The sequence below is a fragment of the Ostrea edulis genome, chromosome 1 (assembly GCF_947568905.1).
Source record: "Ostrea edulis chromosome 1, xbOstEdul1.1, whole genome shotgun sequence".
NCBI lineage: Eukaryota > Metazoa > Mollusca > Bivalvia > Ostreida > Ostreidae > Ostrea > Ostrea edulis.
This window is the reverse complement of record NC_079164.1, coordinates 22,080,579-22,101,989: the sequence shown is the minus strand read 5'-3', so window position 1 is coordinate 22,101,989 and position 21,411 is coordinate 22,080,579. Positions and strand designations below refer to the sequence as shown.

Here is a 21,411-nt window from a genome sequence, read left to right as displayed (position 1 = left end):
ATATGATGGCGGTCAAACTGAAAGTGTCAACATATATGGCTTAATGTGTATCTGGAAACTATATACTTCGCTGCATAACTGCTTTTATGGATGCCTCCATTGTTTTACATATTCTTTACAAAACCTTTTGCATGTGCAGTGGTTTGGAGAATAAAACTGAAGAAAAAAACGTATTTACTCTTTGTCAGCAATATACGGTAACCATTTTTTTTTTAAATGGCCTAATTTCCCTAGATTAGAAATTGGGAAAAATATATATATAATTGGGAAAAAATAGCTAATTTTTGTGAGGGGAAACAGCCAAAATATTGGTGGCATTTTGGCCCCCAACAAAAATCACTGATTGGGTTTGATATTCGGCCCCATTCCCAATCCAAAAAAGTGTCTTTCCCCCCCCCCCCCCCCCCCCAAATTCCCAATTCAACAAGCCTTCAAGCTCAAGAAATGTTCCTTTATTTAATAAACTTAAAGAAACACGAAAAACACAAACGTCGTTTGTTTACATCTAAATGATCAAGATGCGTGTAATATGGAGTGTTTGAATGATCCTGATGATAAAGCACATTGTCCTTGGAAACTTTGTTTAAAGGGACTGGTTCAAGATTTTTGAAAAAATATTTTTCATTCTTAATGTTAAACATTAAAAATATAACTCATTGAATGTTGACAGCCAAAATTTTTACCTTCTAAGTGCAAGAATAAAAGCCATATTTTAGCCTCAAATCTGTGTTATTTTTGTGTCTTTTTATGTATACAAACAAACAAGTGAAATATAAAGCATCTTAATTTTGCATAGTAACAGATTTTAACTTTTAGATGACACATTTTAACCCCAAAATGCTTGAAAAGTGAAAGATATAATAAAACTTACATCGATATCCATTTCTTTTGAAAATTTCGTAAACAATAACACACCGCAATCTTTGTTTACAAAACAAATAATAAACTCTCTAAAAATGAGCTTCTGTGATAATGTAAAACCTTAATTTTTATGCGAAATCTTTTAAACACATTAGACAGTAGATTTAGATAATAAAAAGTGAAAAAGAATATTTTGGGGAAAATCGTGAACCAGTCCCTTTAATAACGCTAGTATAAAACATGTACACTGAGTTTTGATTTTAAAAAAATATCATAGTTATGTTCTTAACATTTAACTCAAGTTTCAAGAGTTTTGTTATGCTACAGTGAAGTGTTTGTTTCGTGTAACACTTTTCAATTGACGCTAATGTTCCCAGTATCAAGGGACCCGGTCCCTATACCAAAATATGCTGTGACAGCCCTGCCTTTAAAGACCCAATTCATGATCATACAGTTCCTGGACCAAATCAAGACGGACGTTCTTTACCTGGAGTGGCCAGGGTCTACCTAGGTGCTAATTGCTATACACAACGAAATACATGGAAAGTACAAAAAAATATATTGAATATCTGCCAACTGAATCCATCGTTTAGAAATAAGAATGAAAATGTAAATAGTTTTTATTTGATTTGAAATTATTATATATTTCATTGAAGCGACCAAAATTAGTTTGAGGACGTTAGCCAGCATTTCTTGCCGTTTTTTTTATTGGGGTTGATCAGATCATCAGAAATGTTGTTCTTGGGGTCAACACACGACTGACAGAGGCAATCCAGACGTTCCTTAAATTATGCTTGAAAAGGTATTACATTTACAACTATATGCACGAAACTATGGGAACTTTTTATTTTTCTAGATCCTAAATTCCATCCATCAGAAGCTAATCAATAAATCTTGAATCACTGCTCATTTATATGGCCAGTAGTAGGCCCTATACAGTTTTTGACATTTTCTCCAAGATACGATTTGACTGCAACTGGTATATTTCTAATATTTGAATCTTTAGTTCAGGAAATTATCGACTCATATTTAAAGAAAGAAAAAAAAAAACCCAGAAAAATACTGCGACCTTATTTTTGCGGTAGATGAAAGGGGTGGATACGCCTGCAGTATTGCTATAATATAAATGCTATAAATACATCCGAGCTCGGGTGCCCAGTTGACACGCTTGGTCGAATCAGTCAGTCAGGGCTTGATCTATTGTCCCCAATGTGATTGACAGCTGGTGTTTATTTTATTTTTGTCCGGGTAAATTTCAAGGGAGGTGGCTTGGGGCGGCCACAAAGCCAACTGCAGTGGTCCATATGGGATAACTATTGCTTTAAACCTAGAAAATTGGCATATACAATTTGGTCTATCTCAATTACAATTGGCAGAGACCGGTGTCATTTGACATACTCAGTCTATGGTTACTCAGTCTATGGTTAATTTCAGACACTGCTATTTTATTGTTAATAAAAATAAAGAGCCTCCCTCCCTCATCTGTTTTTGAGAAATCTTGTGTGGCCTAACCCCTAAATTTGTAGGCATCTTTTCTTATCTAAGGAGGTATGCTACACCAGAGAAATTTTATGTGGGTAAAAAGTGGAGGATATGTACAACAATATTTTGAAATTGAAAACTTTCAAATCTACTTTATTTAGTCAAAAAATGCAGTTTTAGTTGATAGCAATCTGAGAAAAATTTAAAACCCCTGCTGGACTCGAACCCGCGATCTACAGTTCAGCAGTTGATGTGCTAACCTACTAGCTAGGCAATGATTTTTTAAATGAATAGGCAAATATTTCTGATTTAAAAGGAAGTCAGCCATTATGAAGATGTAGAGTACCCCCTTAAAACATTTCTGTATAAAATTCGAAAATATTACGGTTAAAACTGTGGAGAAATTCTACACAACCACGAAGCACAGAAAATTGCAGACTGAATTATTTTACTCACCAACAATGACCTCTACCAGTGGTGGCATTTTACCAACATCAATTCCATCACTTTTATCAATAGGATAAAACTGGCTCCATTCTTCCATTATCTTACTAGATGACTGGTCGGTCTCCCTGTATGTATTCCCCGTCAAGGAACCACACAACCCATATGGCACCAGTATTACTAAAACATAAGACAATCCCATACTTTTTTTCCAATGAAGGTAAAACTTAAAATCATCAAGTATGTCCCTTTCTGCGTGTACTGTGGATTACAGTTCATTCAGTGTGTACACCTACAGATATTTTGGTTGTCGTTGAGAAATACATGATCATGCTAGAAAAATCACAGCATCTTGCAGGTTAATATTATTCATAGAGAAAAAATGGACTGAGATGCTGGAATTCTATATTACCTTGTAAACATGCTGGGTTTTCCTGTGCCAATGATAGGTGATTATTTGTCAATCGCCAAACAGGGGGGTGCTGCTTCACTTCTATACTTGCACACACAGAACTCTCTCCATGTAGGAAGAAGTTGAAACAGAAGGATAAGTGTGTACTAAAAGAGAAAATGCACGTTATCTTTATTATAAACATTTTCTGTACCAAAAAAATGCATGTATGTGTAAATTAGACACCTCTAGCTGTTCTCTTATTCACATCCGTAAAATATTCATTAACAGCCCTTGCTCAGGTATTTGTTGTCATTGCCAACTAGTCATTTTCTTACACATAATGTATGATGGCTCACTTGCCAATAATACATGTCATGAACACCTTGTCCATTGGCAACTCTTCAAAAAAAAAAAAGTCATCAAAAAAGGAAGAGAGATGGTTTAAGGTAATTTCTGCTAATTTCTTTTTTGAAAAATATCACATATATATACATATCTGTGATGAAAAATTATTTAGATATTTTAATTGGCATATTTTCTTTCTTGTGCATGACCAACCTCCTTTCTGGTCCACTAAGATTAACATCATGAGGTTGGACAAACCATTTCCCGATTCTCACAAATCCTCTATGAAGAAGGCATCTACAACATAAATATAAAAATTTAAAGAGTCCCTAGCATGGCAAAGCAGATTGAGGAAGTTTGCGTGGGTGTTTAATTAAATTCACTACCAAAGTTTACTTTTAAGAATTCTAAGAATGTTTGATTATGTTAAAAAGTTTACTTTTCAATGAGGTTATGAAGAGCTTTAAAAATGAGAGTTCTGCATTCATAGGATATTCCACATTCCCCCTTGTCCCATCCACCACTAGCTTCCTCTGTAATAAAGATATGTTTAATCAATTAAGTTATAAATCAAATAACTAGTAATAAATCAACATCTCTTACACTCGAATAACTGCTACTAAACCATAAACATTTACTTTCCTTGCCATTTTGTAAATGTTTCAATCGAACACATTTTCCAAGTCTCAGTCAACTTTGAAATCTACAAACACTTTTCAAATAAATCAAGTCATTTGAATGTAACATTTCATGATATGCACTTGATGTTAATTGTTAATTGATGTCACCATGTACAAGAGCAATAGGTAAGCTCTCCTGACAAAATTTATGCAAATCGTCAAAACTGTCAAATTATAAGGCGAGGAAAATAACCTGAGGCAATTTTTATGTGAATTTCACATCGTGGAGAACTTCTAATACATTAGCGCAATAATTTATATTATAAACACTTGTCAATTATCATCACATTTTTTCATTTTAAACTCCATGTCCTTACTCACTACAAAAAATTAATTCAACATTATTTTAAAGTACCTTTCAAATCTTCTGACAGCAAACGGTTCAAGTTTTCAGGCTCATCCCCATACCAAAATATCCACAGTTCCTTGTTGTAAGCCAGTTGGTCAGTAGTGTATCTTGGTTGATCTGAACTCCGTGGAACCCTCCTCCATACCGACAAAATGTCAGCTTTAATGCATTTAGAATAGGACACCAACACTGGGTCCTCCAACTGGTCAACAGTTGTGTATTCTGGATTAGCCGACAGTCTTCTCCATTTTATTCCACGAATCTCCGTCTGTTTTAACAAATTGAGTACAATGTAACATACATGCGATGTGATTATTACGACGAAGTAAACAATGTTAATTACACCGGCACGCGGATAGCAGACATGCATGGTGGTTGCATTCATCAAAGTGATCGTATTTTTAGAACAAATCGTACACACAGGTGACATGTTTATTTACCGATTAACAACTATGATTCAATGAACTTTTAAACTAACTTTATGTTATAATATCATATGATGATTAGGGTCTCTTAATTTACCATATTTAAGTTGTCATTGACTCTTTAAAAACACAATACATTTAAATATGTAGACGGCCTTCGCCTGAAAAAACGCATTCAACTTACGAGTGAAAATAAATTTGTGTAACAATCCTCAAGTGAACAGCCGTTCCCTGATGGAGTTGAGTGACTCATTGTCACGCCATGGTTTTGCACGACGAACACAGAATAAAAAAATGTCCTAAGACATCTACTTCGGTATATTTGCAGAAAAAATCTTCAATACCATAAAATCCTCGACATAATATGGCGACAGTAATGGCTGCTCGCTGGGTGAACAACGGCGGTAAGGGCCGAGAGATACGATTGGCTGATTATCATCACATGGACATTTGACCTACTTTTCCCACCATCATGGAAATTTCAGGTTACACACGAGAAATGCTGTGGGAGGCATCAAACGGACGAATTTTTAAAATGGAATCCTGAAATTTTATTATCTCAGTACTGAAAGTCAATATGTGGTACTATTTATGGAGCGTTTTTTACGTAATCGTCTTGATTTGGCTGATCACAAGGTAAAAAACAAGATATAAACACACTTCTGAAACCCTCAGTTCCCATCCATCAAACTCAACGACCTGTCAAGAGACTGTATAGTTCGATTTTGGGACTCCCCCTATTATTTCATTGTTTTCATCACCACATGTATACATATCATAGTGCGGAAGTAATGGTTAACTTCTCAAATATTTCAAATGATTAAAACTACAAATAATAAGGCCTAAATTGGATACACATAAATCTACAAAATGCACATATATTTATATTAAAGATGAAACATGGCTGCTGCACTGCATTATACTGTAAGTAAATCAGTCCTCTTTTGAATCCCACACCAACATGAAAAATACCAAATTTCCATGTGTGATGGGGAGAAAATGCATTGACAGACTAGGATTCGAACTCGTGGCCCTCATGATCTCCGCTGAGATTCGGCTTTGCTGAACATTTGGACTGATGCTTTCAGGCGTCAGTCGAAATGTTCAGCCAAGCTGAATCTCAGCGGAGATTATCGGGGCTGCCAGAATCTCTAGTCAGGTGCTCTACCACCTGAGCTATCTAGTCACTGGTGATAGAACCCATCGGAACCCCACATTCCTCTATTTTTAAATGTCTTCACATCTTGAATACATCAACCCAGCAGACATTATCAACTGTCAGTCCCAGAGGCTGGTCACAGCACCAAATGTAACAGGAGGGGAGAAAATGCAACAGACTAGTCTTCCAGGAATTCAAACCTGGACCCCTGGAATCTCTCCTCGGGTGCTTTACCGTTCAGAACTATCTGGTGATCGAACCTGTCAGACTGTCACAATATTTGTAACAGATATAGAATGTTGGCTGGACTGGGATCACAAGCTGTTTGAACCTTGCTTTACTGGTGCTTTATAAACTAAGCTACCAGGTCCACACACCCAATCTTTGTTACAATCTTTTTCTACCCAAAAACCTAATACAATAACAATCCATTTTCGGTCAATTTTGTTGGATGCGAATTTGGTTAAAGGAAAGGAAAGTTATATGGTGTAATGTCACTGACAATCAAAACATCCCACTAAAACATGGGTGATCTGTGATTGAGTGTGCGGGTTGATGCTCCCACTGAAACATGGGTGATCTGTGATTGAGTGTGCGGATGTTGATGCTCCCACTAAAACATGGATGATCTGTGATTGAGTGTGCGGGCGTTGATGCTCCCACTAAAACATGGGTGATCTGTGATTGAGTGTGCGGGCGTTGATGCTCCCACTAAAACATGGATGATCTGTGATTGAGTGTGCGGGCGTTGATGCTCCCACTAAAACATGGGTGATCTGTGATTGAGTGAACGGGTTGATGCTCCCAATACCAGTTGCACATACATGAAACCAACTGCTTCATGATTTGAATCCAGTATTCTGCTAAGCAAGGCTCAACCATTTAGGGTCTTTAGTCTTGTTCTACACTGGATAATGCTCCCCACCCCCTCTTATTGCCTTCATTTATTAGAAACATCACACAGGGTCTATGTTGCAAGTTTCATGACCTCCAATGAATTGTAAAAGAATCTGGGTTTTTTTTTATCTAGTACAAATTTAATTAATTAAGGTCCAAGTAAGAATGATTTGAAATGTGGTGCAAAATTGTTCTTGCATTAATTACTGTATTACTTTATCTTGATTGATTTATTGAATATTGTTTAACGTCCCTCTCAAGAATATTTCATTCATATGGAGACGTTAACACTGCCGGTGAAGGGCTGCAAAATTTCGGCCTATGCTCAGCGCTTATGGCCTTTGAGCAGGAAGTGATCTTTATCGTGCCACACCTGTTGTGACATGGGACCTCGGTTTTTGCGGTCTAATCCTAAGGACCGCCCCATTTAGTTGCCTTCTACGACAAGCAAGGGGTACTGAGGACCTATTCTAACTCGGATCCCCGGGGGTGGGGTACTGAGGACCTATTCTAACCTGGATCCCCACGGGAAGATCTTTATCTGGAAGCTGGCATGTTATGTAATGGTTGTGATGTAGCAATTTTGATATTATTGACATACTTTTTAAAATTTCTCTATTTTAGCCTTTCTGACTTGAAGGGATCTATGATTGTAATGAAATCTTTAATGCAAAGTCTTGAAGTAACACTTTTTTTTACAGAATTTATTCCAGCTTTGAAAATGAATTGTCTTTGACACAATATTTTTAATTATTGTATATGTGTGTGATAATGAACTTAATGTAAGAAATTATTTAGAGCTCTGTCTTAAAACTTGATGACATTTACATAGCTGCTAGGCGTGTGACATTGAGGAGTGCAATTCTCACTGCCCTTCAAAAATGTCTGGAGTAGTGTAGTGATTTCCCACCACTGTACAGTACTAATAAATAACTTATTTGAGCACAGGTGCGGTGGCCTAGAGGTTAGAGTGTTAACCCTGTATGCGGAAGGCCGGGGTTCGAATCCTGGCCACAACAGACCAAAGTTTTTAAAAACAGGTAGTGACAGTTCCATTGCCAAACGCTCAGCATCAGGTGTGAATGTCACGGGTCCTCGGAGATGACCTTAAAAACGGATGTCCCATGTCACAATAGGTGTGGCACACTAAAGAACCCTTACTGCTCAATGGCCGTAAGTGCTGAGCAAAGGCCTAAATTTGAAGCCCTTCACCGGTCGTGGTGACGTCTCCATATGAGTGAAAAATTACCGAGAGAGACATTAATGAGCACTGGCCTTTTGGGTCTCTGTATCTGTCAGTTTACCAGACCAAAGAGAAATCCACTGCCCTGAATCAAGTAGAGTTCAAGAGTACGTTAAACCACTATAGGTTTAGTTGAAATTAATTTAAGCTTGATAAAACCACTGTCTTACAATCATTACTTCATTTCAACAAATGATAATATAATTTTATAATAAGTATTCTGAGGTGAAATACGCAGTTTCACAACTTGGTCTGAGATGGGAATGGAGACAGCCATTTCAGCTATCTCGCAGTCCATTTTGCATTATTAAATTTTGCCCAAGTAACTTGTGCTGCTTTGATTACAATCTATCAAATATTAAACTTCAGCGGTGATCTCCTTCCATTGGATTAAGGTTTTTACACTGAATTTATGCAATTCAATTTTTCTCTTTAAACATTTATGTTATGCATAAAGAGAGATAATCACCATAGGCAAAATAAAGTTTATGTTTGTTTCCTGTGACCTGACTAACTCATCAAAATTAACAGGATTAAATTGCTGCTGACCCAAAACTTTCTCTAATCAGTGATTCTTGAACATTTTTCAAAAGGGTACTGTGTCTTTCGAATTGAGGAAAATTGTCAACATTTTGATCAAATTGGGAAAATCTAGTCATTATTGTAAATATGCTAAATATATCATATCAAACAAGAAATCAAACATAAATTGATGTTGTTCTTTTTTTTTTTTTTTTTTTTTTTTTTTACCATATTTAACTTTCTTTTCTTTAAACTCTTAAATTTTTTTTACTTCTTTCTAATTCATCTAGAATTAATTTGTCTTTGTCATTTTGTACATAAACTATTCACATTGAACTTATTTTTTAACTAATACATGTACATTTTTTGCCAGTTTTTATTAATGGGAAAAGTGTAAGTTAAATTGAGCAAAAATTTGTAATTTTTGGGAGGGGAAAGGGCAGATATTAGGACCTAAATAGGTCTTAAAAAATCACTGCTAATGCATTTGTTTCTAATTATTAAAATGTATCTAAAAGATTATCAAATTGTTGGAGCTTGAAGCATGTGCTCATCATTTTTCAATTCAAAATTTGTACTGAAGTTGCTCATTTTCTTGCAAATTAAAAAAAAGGGATACATTTTTTACAATGCAGCATGAGTTACTTCCCTCTGAATACATAGGGTGCTCAGCACATTGATGGCGTCATATATGGAATAGATTAAAAATTTACTATTTCTGATTGTAATTAAGTTTTTTTTTCTACTAAGAATGAAGTTTAATGACTAAAAAATATTATGACTGAACGATAATTTTAGTCATTGATTACATTTGTTTGTCCCTTTTTGTGATCTTCTTTAGATCAGGATGTCTTTAGTATATTAGCAATTCAACAACATAAACAAAAAATGCAATTAGATATGGTTGCAAACCAACTCATATACATGATCAATTCACACTTTTACAAGACTACTTGTACAGGTACCAATGAACAGTAGTTGAGAACATGCTAATTATCTCGAATCAGTATCTCTTGTGTAAAATTTCTGTTGAAATATATTTTATCACGTGTGATTTAATCTTTTGAAATTTAAAATTTTGTGTAAATCAACTTTCAGCTTCTCTTACTTTGCAATTACTCTAATGTTCACAAAAATAATTACCAGGTATGTAGCAGCAGGGGGTCTGCCCCCATTTTATTATTGCAATCATGCAAAGTTGGTTATTTTTACGTGTAGAGTTCGACCTGTAGATAGGCAGGTTTGCCCTCCCCCACCTTTTTAACAAAATAGTATAGTTGTGAATTGTAGTGAAAATGTAAAATTTAACCGATGAATTGAACTGAAAGATCAACCCATCAACCCTTGCTCTCTTCCCCACGATTTAGGATTTATAGCTTTGGATTTAAAAAAAAAAAATTACTTGTCGAGAATTTTCAGCCAATTTTGTGTGAAATCAGCTTCTTCTCTGCCCTCCTCCCCCCCTTTTCTTTGCAAAATGATGCAACACGCCTGATTATATTATATGTGCTCTTAATTTCAGGTGTCTGTTGTTATTTTTAACAGACTACTTCTGAAGTTCTAGGTATTAATTGTATCATAATTTGGACAGAAATAAATGTCAACCACAGCTGTATCACCCCCCCTTCCCTAACCCTTCAATTTGATGAAGTCCACATTTTAAAAAGTTTTCTCCATAAAATCGAAGAAACTAAACCTTGTTTTTATCATAGATAGTATAATACAACCTGTTAAAACTCGGCATAATAAGAATTTGGTAACGCAAGCTTTACTATACACTGTCTAAAATACTTTATTTAGCATTTAAGTCTTGAAATTTACTCTCTTTTAATAAGGACCTGATATTTAGGTGCATTTGTATCTTTTTCTGAAGAATGAAATGAAAATTTTGTTATTATATGTGCAAAGTAAGTCAACCATAGTTGTGTCCCTTGAGAGCTGTCTTGTGGAGAAAACAATATTTCCCATGTTAACTTTGTAGATTTTCAGTCTATCATTGGCAGTTTTCTTTTTAAAGTAAATTGCTTTCAACCCCTGTAAAGCACTGAAATCGGGCAACCCATAAGTAAGTAAGAAAACTAGAATTCCAGCTATTTATTTGGTATTGTAAAGAAGGGACAGTTAATTAGGTTTATTTTGTGTGGGTTTTTTTTATTAGCTCACCTGAGCTGAAAGCCCAAGTGAGCTTTTCTGATCGCCTGATGTCCGTCATCTGTCCGTCTGTAAACTTTTCACATTTTCGACTTTCTCTCTAGAACCACTGGGCCAATTCCAACCAAACTTGGTAAAAAGCATCTATTAGTGAAGGGCTTTCAAGTTTGTTCAAATGAAGGGTCATGTCCTGTTCAAAGGGGAGATAATCATAAAAATGCAAAAATAGGGTGAGGGTCATTTAAAAAATCTTCTCAAGAACCAATGGGTCAGAAGAGCTGAAATTCTCATGAAAGCTTCCTGACATAGTGCAAATTCAAGTTTGTTTAAACCATGACCTCTGGGGGGGTAGGTTGGGGCTACATAGGGGATCAAAGTTTTGCATGTGAATATAAAGGTAAAGTCTTTAAAAATCTTCTCAAGAACCACTGGTCCAGGAAATTACAAATTTACATGAAGCTTCCTGACATAGTGCAGATTTTAGTTTGTTAAAAGAGTGGCTTCTAGGGGTAGGATGGGACCACAATAGGGGATAAAATTTTTTTTACAAATAAGTGATAGGGAAAATAATTAAAAATCTTGTACTGAAGAATCACTGGGCTAGAAAAGTTTTAGATGAAAGCTTTCTGAAATAGTGCAGATTCAAGTTTGTTAAAATCATACCCCTCGGGGGAAGGGTGGGGCCATAATAGGGGATCAAAGTTTTACATACAAATGTATAGGGAAAATAATTAAAAATCTTCCTCTGAGGAATCGGTGGGCCAGAAAAATTTACATGAAAGCTTTCTGACATAGTGCAGATTCAAGTTTGTAAAATCATGGCCTCTGGGAGCAGGTTGGGGCCACAATAGGGAATCAAAGTTTTACATGCGGATATATATGGGAAATCTTTAAATATGGGCCAAGGTGACTCAGGTGAGCAATGTGGCCCATGGGCCTCTTGTTTTTTTTTTTTTTTTTTTTTTTTTTTCACTTGACTGATGATGACCCTGTGAAAGGAAGTAACTCAATTTAAATTCTTCTTCTTTTACGGAATTTTAGACTGTTACGTAATTCTTATGAGTTTCTTATTGTATATGTTCATTTTAGCATGGTTACCTTTTAAGATATTGTATCTGTTGATGAAAATATTTATTTTGCAAAATTTCATGTGACATTTTCAAGCAAATACCAAATATTTTTTTTTTTACACAATTTCGATGTTGGAGCTTTTCAATATTGTAGATAATTGTGATGGCTTTTAATGGTGTTCATGTTTTGAACTTTATCAAATGGAAAATGAAAGAACAGGCAGATAGGGATGTGACAACTAATATTTAGATAAAAATGATGATGTAAAGCTCCAAAGATGCCACTGTATTTTCCTTGTAATTGTTCACATTGTAGAGGGTAAACAAAGACGTAAAGTGTCAGCAAAAATTAAAAATTCCCTGTAAATTATTTTGTTTTTCAGCTCATTTTTAAATGTCAATATTTTTTCTGACTGAAATTTGTTGTTTTTCATTGTCATCAGTGGCTGCTTTTTGTTAACTTTCCATGTTTTTGACTTCTTCTACAAAACCATTTAGAATCTATTGTTGTAAGACCTGCAAGGATACAGTTAGTTTTATTAATATAGAAGTGTCCTTGTGTAGTGTAGATTCAGTTTCTTCCATTCCGTATAAACTCAGGAGATAGAGCTGATCGTGTTAACTCAGAAGATAGAGCTGATCGTATTAACTCAGAAGATAGAGCTGATCGTGTGAACTCAGGAGATAGAGCTGATCGAATTAACTCAGGAGATAGAGCTGATCGTGTTTACTCAGGAGATAGAGCTGATCGTATTAACTCAGGAGATAGAGCTGATTGTGTTAACTCAGGAGATAAAGCTGATTGTGTTAACTCAGGAGATAGAGCTGATCGTATTAACTCAGAAAATAGAGCTGATCGTATTAACTCAGAAGATAGAGCTGATCGTATTAACTCAGGAGATAGAGCTGATTGTGTTAACTCAGGAGATAGAGCTGATCGTATTAACTCAGGAGATAGAGTGGATCGTATTAACTCAGGAGATAGAGCTGATCGTATTAACTCAGGAGATAGAGCTGATCGTGTTAACTCGGGAGATAGAGTGGATCGTATTAACTCAGGAGATAGAGTGGATCGTATTAACTCAGGAGATAGAGCTGATCGTATTAACTCAGGAGATAGAGCTGATTGTGTTAACTCGGGAGATAGAGTGGATCGTATTAACTCGGGAGATAGAGTGGATCGTATTAACTCGGGAGATAGAACTGATCGTGTTAACTCAGGAGATAGAGCTGATCGTATTAACTCAGGAGATAGAGCTGATAGTGTTAACTCAGAAGATAGAGCTGATCGTGTTAACTCGGGAGATAGAGCGGATCGTATTAACTCAGGAGATAGAGCTGATCGTATTAACTCAGGAGATAAAGCTGATATTATTAACTCAGGAGATAGAGCTGATGGTATTAACTCAGGAGATAGAGCTGATTGTATTAACTCAGGAGATAGAGCTGATCGTGTTAACTCAGAAGATAGAGCTGATCGTGTTAACTCGGGAAATAGAGCGGATCGTATTAACTCAGGAGATAGAGCTGATCGTATTAACTCAGGAGATAGAGCTGATTGTGTTAACTCAGGAGATAAAGCTGATATTATTAACTCAGGAGATAGAGCGGATCGTATTAACTCAGGAGATAGAGCTGATCGTATTAACTCAGGAGATAGAGCTGATATTATTAACTCAGGAGATAAAGCTGATATTATTAACTCAGGAGATAGAGCTGATCGTGTTAACTCAGAAGATAGAGCTGATCGTGTTAACTCAGGAGATAGAGCTGATCGTGTTAACTCAGGAGATAGAGCTGATCGTATTAACTCAGGAGATAGAGCTGATTGTGTTAACTCAGGAGATAGAGCTGATCGTGTTAACTCAGGAGATAGAGCTGATCGTATTAACTCAGGAGATAGAGCTGATTGTGTTAACTCAGGAGATAGAGCTGATCGTGTTAACTCAGGAGATAGAGCTGATCATATTAACTCAGGAGAGCTGATCGATAGCTGTGGTTTTCAAGATTTACACACTTTAGTGTCCCATACTTGTGAGTCTTGAGGAGGAATAACACAACACCAGTTTTTGAATGAAAGTATGTCATTGTGGTGAAAACAAAATCAGAAATAAACTTATACACACGTATTTTCTTTGTCCTTTGAATTTTCCTCATCTGGTTAGTTCTGTGAATTAAAGCGTTATAAGCAGAGTTCTTGAAACTGGTAAAAAAGTCAGGACAATTGTCCAATAATGACTCAAAATTTACTGTACAATTTGGAAACTTATTGGACATAATACAAAAACTTTCAAGAAAAATAAAGAGAGGTTTTGTAAGTTAAACAATATTTATTCCAATTCAATAGCATCTTGTTGAATTGTTATTGCTGTTGACTGTCCACAGTCTGTTTATCGTCAGATTCACCGCCATCTCATAGTTGTAGGTCATGTCATCCTGTCGAGATTATCCTGATTCAGGTGTGGTTTGGCTCTGTGTTTCTTAAAACACTCAACTTTCGTCTGCTGTTTGTTCTTTTTTACGTATTCTTGAATCTGTGAGGTCTGTCCACCATGATAGGTCACATGTTGTGATTTCAGTTTGTCAAAAAAGAACCATTTTTTTCCAGATTTATAAAGAAACAACAAACTGATACTTTTAAATTTTTGTTCATCGTAATCAATGATTTTTATAATTGAGTTAGTACAAAGAAATTATTTAGATAGATTTTCTTTAACATTTTCATACCAACTTTTATAAAATGGTAAAAAAAAAAAAAAACCCAAACAGAAAACTGCCGGACATTTTGACTGATAGAATTTAGATTTTTACCAGACTTGCTCAAAATCTACTGGGGATACCTGGTTTAACCAGCACATTTTGGGAACTCTGTTTAGGTCATATGCGACGTTTCTGCCATTTATTTCTAATACAAAAAAGATTTCATATCGATATGAAAGAGTTCTTGTCTGATTTCTGAAATAGGTTGAATTTTATATTGTTATTACTATTCGCTGGTTAGCTTAGTGGTTAGATTGATTGATTGTATATTGTTTAACGTCCCTCTTGAGAATTTTTCACTCAAATGGAGACGTCACCATTACTATTTTTACTTATCATAACCAGGAGCTTTCAAAATATGCTAACTCTAAAACAGACCTGGTAATGTACCCCAAGTTTTTTTTGTAGAACAAGATAAGATGCAAGTGAAATTACCAAAAAATTATGTATTATAAAGAAATGTCATGTATGACCTTAAACTGGCAATCTGTAGATTGCTTGTTCTAATTCCCACAGGGGTTTCATTTACTTTTTTAATGATTTTACTCTGAAATAGCAAATTTTTGCTACATTTAGTAAGCCAAAATCATTAGATTCATGACAATTTTGATTGGTGTGCTATATCTCCTTAATCCTGTATAAGCAAGTGACTCGGGTGAACATTGTGGCCCAAGGGCCTCTTACTTTTTAGGTCACCTGAGTAAACTCGGGTGACCTATTGCAATTGGATGTCGTTCGTAGTCGTTCGTTAACAATTGAACATTTTTAACTTCTTCTTGATAACTACCTGTCCAATTCTTTTCATATTTGGCATGAAGCATCTTTGGGACAAGGGGGACATAAAGTGTAAATTTCAGGACTCCAGCACCCTGGGGGCCCTAGGGACGGGGCAAAAACTGCCCAAAATTGACAAATTTTCAAAAATCTTCTTCTCTACAACCACACACGTGTAAGAAAAACTAAATGCATAGTGATGTAGAGCAGAAAGGCCTCTACCAAAATTGTAACTTTCATGATCCCCGTGGTAGGGGTTCTGACCCCAGGACGGGGCCAAATTTGGTATATATTGTTTATGTGTAAAACACTTATATAACATCTTCTTTAGTGTTATTGATACTAAATTGAAACTAAATAGATATTTAGAAAAAACAGGTAGTCCTTTACCAAATTTGTAAATTTGATGATCCCAGGGGTAGGGGTTTTGGTATCAGGGTGGGGCCAAAATGGTCAGTTATTAAATGTGTGAACCATAGACATTTTTAATTTCTTCTTGATAACTATCATTCCAATTCTTTTCAAATTTGGTATGAAGCATCTGTGGGACAAGGGGGACATAAATTGTAAATTTCAGGATTCCTGCACCCCTGGGGCCTTGGGGGCGGGACTGAAACTTCCCAAAAATTGACCAATTTTCAAAAATCTTCTTCTCTACAACCGCACATGTGTAAGAAAAACTAAATACATAGTGATTTAGAGCAGGAAAGCCTCCACCAAAATTGTATATTTCATGATCCCCAGGGTAGGGATTTTGACCTCAGGACAGGGCCAAACTTACTATACAGTGTTTATGTGTAAAACACTTAAATAACATCTTTAGTGTTATTGATACTAAATTGAAAGTAATGGATATTTAGAAAGAGCAGGTAGTCCTTTACCAAAATTGTAAATGATCCCTGGGGTAGGAGTTCTGACCCCAGGGTGGGGCCAAACTTAGTATACAGTATTTAACTGTAAGTTTGCTGATACTGTATAAAATTTGAATGCATACTTTAATAGGAATAGCAGAAGAGGATGTACAAAAAATGGTAATTTTACACATCTTGTTTTATACTGTTGCTGAACATTAGAAGTTAGCTTAGATGTATATTCAGAACAGTAAATTTTTTTTTCTAGATTTCATAGCCCTTTGGAGTAGTAATACTTTTTCACTAGTACTCAGGTGACCGTTAAGGCCTGTGGGCCTATTGTTTAATCAGGAGAAAAATAGTTCTACTGTTAATTACTAAGCATGAAACATGCAACTGATCATGTTTATGCAAGTTTTTAATTGCTAGTTTTTCTCTCTTAAAAATGAAAAGAAGCTGTCATTTTATTAAACCAAAATTTTTAATGTTTATGAGATTCATATCTGAATCTATGTATGTAAAGAAAAATAACCCCGAATAAAATTAAGAGCTGTAAAAATAAGTGAAACTGTTTTGCACAAGGTACTTAAATAGGATACAATGTAATGACAATAGATACCAGGCTAAAGAACACACCTGTGTATAAAGGAAATCAATGACGTCTGCTGTAGTTAGTCTTGACATTGCAGATAGGCAAGATTTTAAAAATCAAGTCATTTGTAGTTAGAACTGGGTGATTTATTAAATGAATTTAGTGGGTATTGATTTGTTTCATGCCATGGCTAGCATTAGGGATAGCTTCTCGTTCCTGCCTGTCATTATGTAATGGAATATTGTTTTCGCAGTTATTTATGCCTGGGAGACTAAGAACCAACTACTGGTACTTGTCATTAAGGCTATCAGGAAAATGATTAGAGGGGAGATGAGAAGCGTTTCCCTCTAAATAGTTTTGATAAGTTGACTTTAACCAATAGCTGAAGACTAGTGTGTATATTAGAAATTGAATTGTGATGTACACACAGCAGTACACATAAGTCCTCTCCGGTACATGATTTAAAAATTAATAGGTGAAAGATATAGATCTAACACCAACAATGTCACAAATGTAATTGTTTGAATTCTGATTCGTGTATTATATTTCACTAACTGAATAAGTGATGATTAGGACTTGGATTTATTTGTTATATATATTGATTATAATTTTTTTTTTTTTTTTTTTAAAATCATGAAATGTTTTGTCATATAAGTGCATGTATGAATTGATAACAGATGTATTCCCAACAGGGACAATTTGTGTAGGTTTCACACTTGCTAATGGGTCATTGGTTGACAAATTTCAACTGTAGATCAAATGTTTTTGTTTGTAGCAGTCTAGCTGAATGTTTTCCATGTTTTTATTTATTTATTTTTTTTTTTTATAAAAAAAGCTTCAACTGAGGTGCAGTCAGAAAAATTGATTTAGTGGTTCCTAGATCAAGTCTAAGTGCCAACAATAAAAATGCTGCAGCAGAATTCGTGATACATAGATATTGGTAACAGTCAGCACTGTTTACAGAGGGGGGCTCTTAATCTCCATCTGCTTTATGTCATGAAAACAACATATAAATAAAATCTTGAACTACTGTTGAAAGATAAGGCGAATATTTTAATCAACATTATATACTGAAGCCTATCAATTATGCTCTCTGACAGGATTCCAGACAAAATCATTTGATAATGAAATGAGCTCCTCTCTGTGTTGCAGGTTCTAAAACTCATTATTAGCAATACATGTGTATTGATTGAACAGATATATACATTCATAGCTTTCACCAACAGGCCCCAATAGCTTGTCTTCAAAGCTGATGCTTTCAAAACAGTGTGGGCAAAGAAAGAAGATTAACCAATTTCACCCACAGTGGGATTTATGCTTTCAGACAGTCTGAAACACTAAAAAACAAATTCTTTTAAGTAATCTGGTTTCACATTACAATTCCCCCTTAGATTTCCATTGGTTTCTATTTAACATATATGATATGTGTGTTTATGAGGCAACAACAGTTGTTTTATTGATTAGTAATACATATGTTATTAGTTTTCAAATTGGGGATTAATACAAGTTGTCCAATACAGGCATATCCCTCTCGCAAGCTTTTAGCTAATAGACTATGCACCAGTCAGATCAATACTATTAAAAATGTAGCAGGCTGATACTGTGTTGTGGTACGTCAGACAGGCAGCAGAGTTCATCTGTTCACATCGGTCTGTACAATAAACCCTACAACCCTATCAGTGATCAATCATTGAGACACTCATCAATTCAATTGCTTCTTACACTTAAAAAAAAAGTTTCCATTCTTTCTTTTGAAGTACCATAGATTACATTGTAAATGAATGAAATATGAAAGGGCTGTGATCAATGTCGGTGAAGATGTTGCATATCTGGTTGGCTGGTTTGAAATGCTAGCACAGTAGAAAATGAATGAATGTGGTTTATTTAAATCTGGTACACTGTACTTGTAATTAAATCACCACAAATAAATCTGCTGACTTTAACAGTTACCTTTAAAAAAGATCTCTAAAGTTTGTTTACATACTTTAAGCAACATTTATTAAAAGATTATGGATCTATATTTATGCTGCTCACTTTATCAAAAGTATAGCTATCAGGGTTTTGATTTCTTAGATCAATTAATGTATGGTTGAATTAAAAAAAAACAACACCAGGGTTATCTGTCAAGTTCTGAAAACAGTCTGTTTTTTCTGAAGAAGTATGTCGAAAAATAAACAAGTCTATGTTACTTGTACTTTTTCAACATTTTGTGAAATAATTTTTTTGAATATTAGAAATTCAGCCTCATTATAATGGATCTAATCTCTTCAGTTTGGAGAACTAATTGGAGTGATGGTAGAATTTTTTGACATTCAGTTTTTGGGCGAATTACTCAATGAAATACTGACATAATTCACTTGACATCTTGCACATGGCTTTATGATGTCAAGTATGCATGATGCTATACTCCAAGTGCATTTTTTTAGTAAAATGAAATTTTGCACATAGAAGATGTAAAGTGTACAATTAAACTATTTTAATTAAAAAGTTGAAATTGCCCATTAACTTATATACAAAAAAACCTTGTGTATATTTATCTTTTCTTTGAAATTGGTAATTATCACATGTTTACTCCTTTATCCAGTGGAGGAGGGGGGGGGGGGGGGGGGTAACGTGATAAAATGAATCTCCCATGATTTGTGGTTCGATATTTATATCCAACTCTTTGTCAGTGTTTGTGTGTTTTCTATCCCCTCGCCAAGGCTCGGGGATAGTAAACAAACAACTCATTGATTATAAATCATACCAAACCATGGGAGATCCTATATTTATACTATTTTTTACCATCCCAATATGATCTGTTTAAAATTCCCTTTCTTGGATTTTGTGCAAGATAAATTATTAATAGATGTATTTATAAGAGCATGAAAAGATTATATAGCCATTCAAATTGCTTCCAGATTGCTTGCCTGGTTGACACAGTGGCTGCTTCAGAGATATGGAGGAGTCCTGGTAAAAATTGGCAGTGTGGGTCTCTTCAGCTGCAAGAAAGTCCAGATTGTCATCAAAAAAGGGCTGTCTGTGGTGAGTTGGTGTGGAGATCAATGACAGTGGGAACATTTTGTCCTCAGAGTCTGCAGTTCAGAGATATTGAATTATTTGAAAAACCTCAGATATCTTGAGCATGACAATCTCAAAATAGTTTGCTTATCTCAAGTGTTTTCTCAGTCCCAAGCACTATATTTACCTGATTAAATCACAGTCTATTAAACATAACTGTTCACCAGGTGGTCGCTTTTCATGCATGATTTACTTGGTGTGTCACAGTTTGGTGAAAATTCTGGCCTTTTGGAAGCGTCCACTTCTCACTGCCTACAGATGGCATGTAGTCTTTTGTACCCTCCGTCAACAAAGTTGTTGGGTGTACTAAAAACAACTATTTCTATCAGTCTGTCTGTCTGTCCGTCTGCCTCATGTCCATTTGTTTGTTTTATGTTACTTCATTGAAGTTTTCACTCATATTGAGCCATCAAGCTGTAGGTCAAGTACCATAAATTTAGACCTGTGCTTTAATATCATTCAGAGCCATAGCAGTGAAGGTTCTTTAACGTGCCTAATGCAGCTGCAACACTGGCTCTCTGTTTTTAAGGTCGTATCTGAAAGACCTGTGATTCTCGCTTCTAGATGCCGAGTGTTTAACAAAGGAGCAAACACTACCTATATTTATATCTTACGTTTAACGTGGCCATGGCACAAGCGGGGATTGAACGCAGGACCTCCTGGTCATGATGCAAATACTTTGATAACCACTCAGCTACTGTGGCTTTTGTTTGCATGTCTGTGGCCATTCTCTTAATTTGAAAGCTTTCATGATATTGAGTTACCATCCCTTTGCAATTCATTGTGAGAGGAGATATATGTATATAGTAACAGGACCTTCTGAATCCTGTGTGTAGAAATATGTAGGTAAGCACTGAGCTTGTGGACACTCAAGAGGATGCAATTTTTACGCCATTGATTTGATACTTCACATTAGCTTTGATATTATCGCAATTCACCTTTGAATTAGAACGTTTTACCCGATATAGTATTGCGTTGTGTGACGACACAATTGAATGAGACGTTTGATGTAATACAACAAGAGTTTTCATTGGCCGATTACAGCCCGCCCACTTTCTCGAGCGGATTCGAACTGTACATAGCTCTCTGAAAAGATCCACCTCTTATAAAAACCTTCGATTTACGGGTCACAAAAAGCTGCGGACGGTTGAGGCCTGAAATCGGTGTATTCTTGTGTTGCTGTCTCATAAACTCAATATAAAAAAATCTTAACATATTTTCCTACTATACTTGCGTCCAAACATACCTTCAAATGTTCATTAAAGCCATACACCACCCGAAAACTCGCAGCTTCAAATGATTTTGTTTGTTGACGTAGCCATGTTAGGTAGCCGGTCAATTCGAACTCTTGC

At 35.5% G+C, this 21,411-nt stretch overlaps 2 protein-coding genes across 4 annotated transcripts in view; one reads left to right on the top strand and one right to left on the bottom strand.

Annotated features, from left to right (window-relative positions):
- LOC125663683 (mediator of RNA polymerase II transcription subunit 13-like) overlaps positions 1–5,388 on the bottom strand; it is a 34,279-nt gene extending 28,891 nt beyond the window's left edge. For both annotated transcript variants that reach the window (XM_048896009.2, XM_048896010.2), the window contains exons 1-6: positions 5,165–5,388; positions 4,562–4,823; positions 3,966–4,059; positions 3,740–3,823; positions 3,200–3,345; positions 2,800–2,967 (exon numbers count right to left, since the gene is read on the bottom strand). In XM_048896009.2, the coding sequence (XP_048751966.2) occupies positions 2,800–2,967; positions 3,200–3,345; positions 3,740–3,823; positions 3,966–4,059; positions 4,562–4,823; positions 5,165–5,233 (823 nt within the window). In that variant the 5' untranslated portion in view covers positions 5,234–5,388. The remainder of the gene's footprint in view (positions 1–2,799; positions 2,968–3,199; positions 3,346–3,739; positions 3,824–3,965; positions 4,060–4,561; positions 4,824–5,164) is intronic.
- Positions 5,389–5,424: 36 nt separating this feature from the next.
- The window catches only part of LOC125663697 (protein hobbit-like), an 84,359-nt gene continuing 68,372 nt past the window's right edge, over positions 5,425–21,411 (top strand). For both annotated transcript variants that reach the window (XM_048896026.2, XM_056153061.1), the window contains exons 1-2: positions 5,425–5,616; positions 19,900–20,023. In XM_048896026.2, coding sequence (XP_048751983.2) covers positions 5,558–5,616; positions 19,900–20,023 — 183 coding nt within the window. In that variant the 5' untranslated portion in view covers positions 5,425–5,557. The remainder of the gene's footprint in view (positions 5,617–19,899; positions 20,024–21,411) is intronic.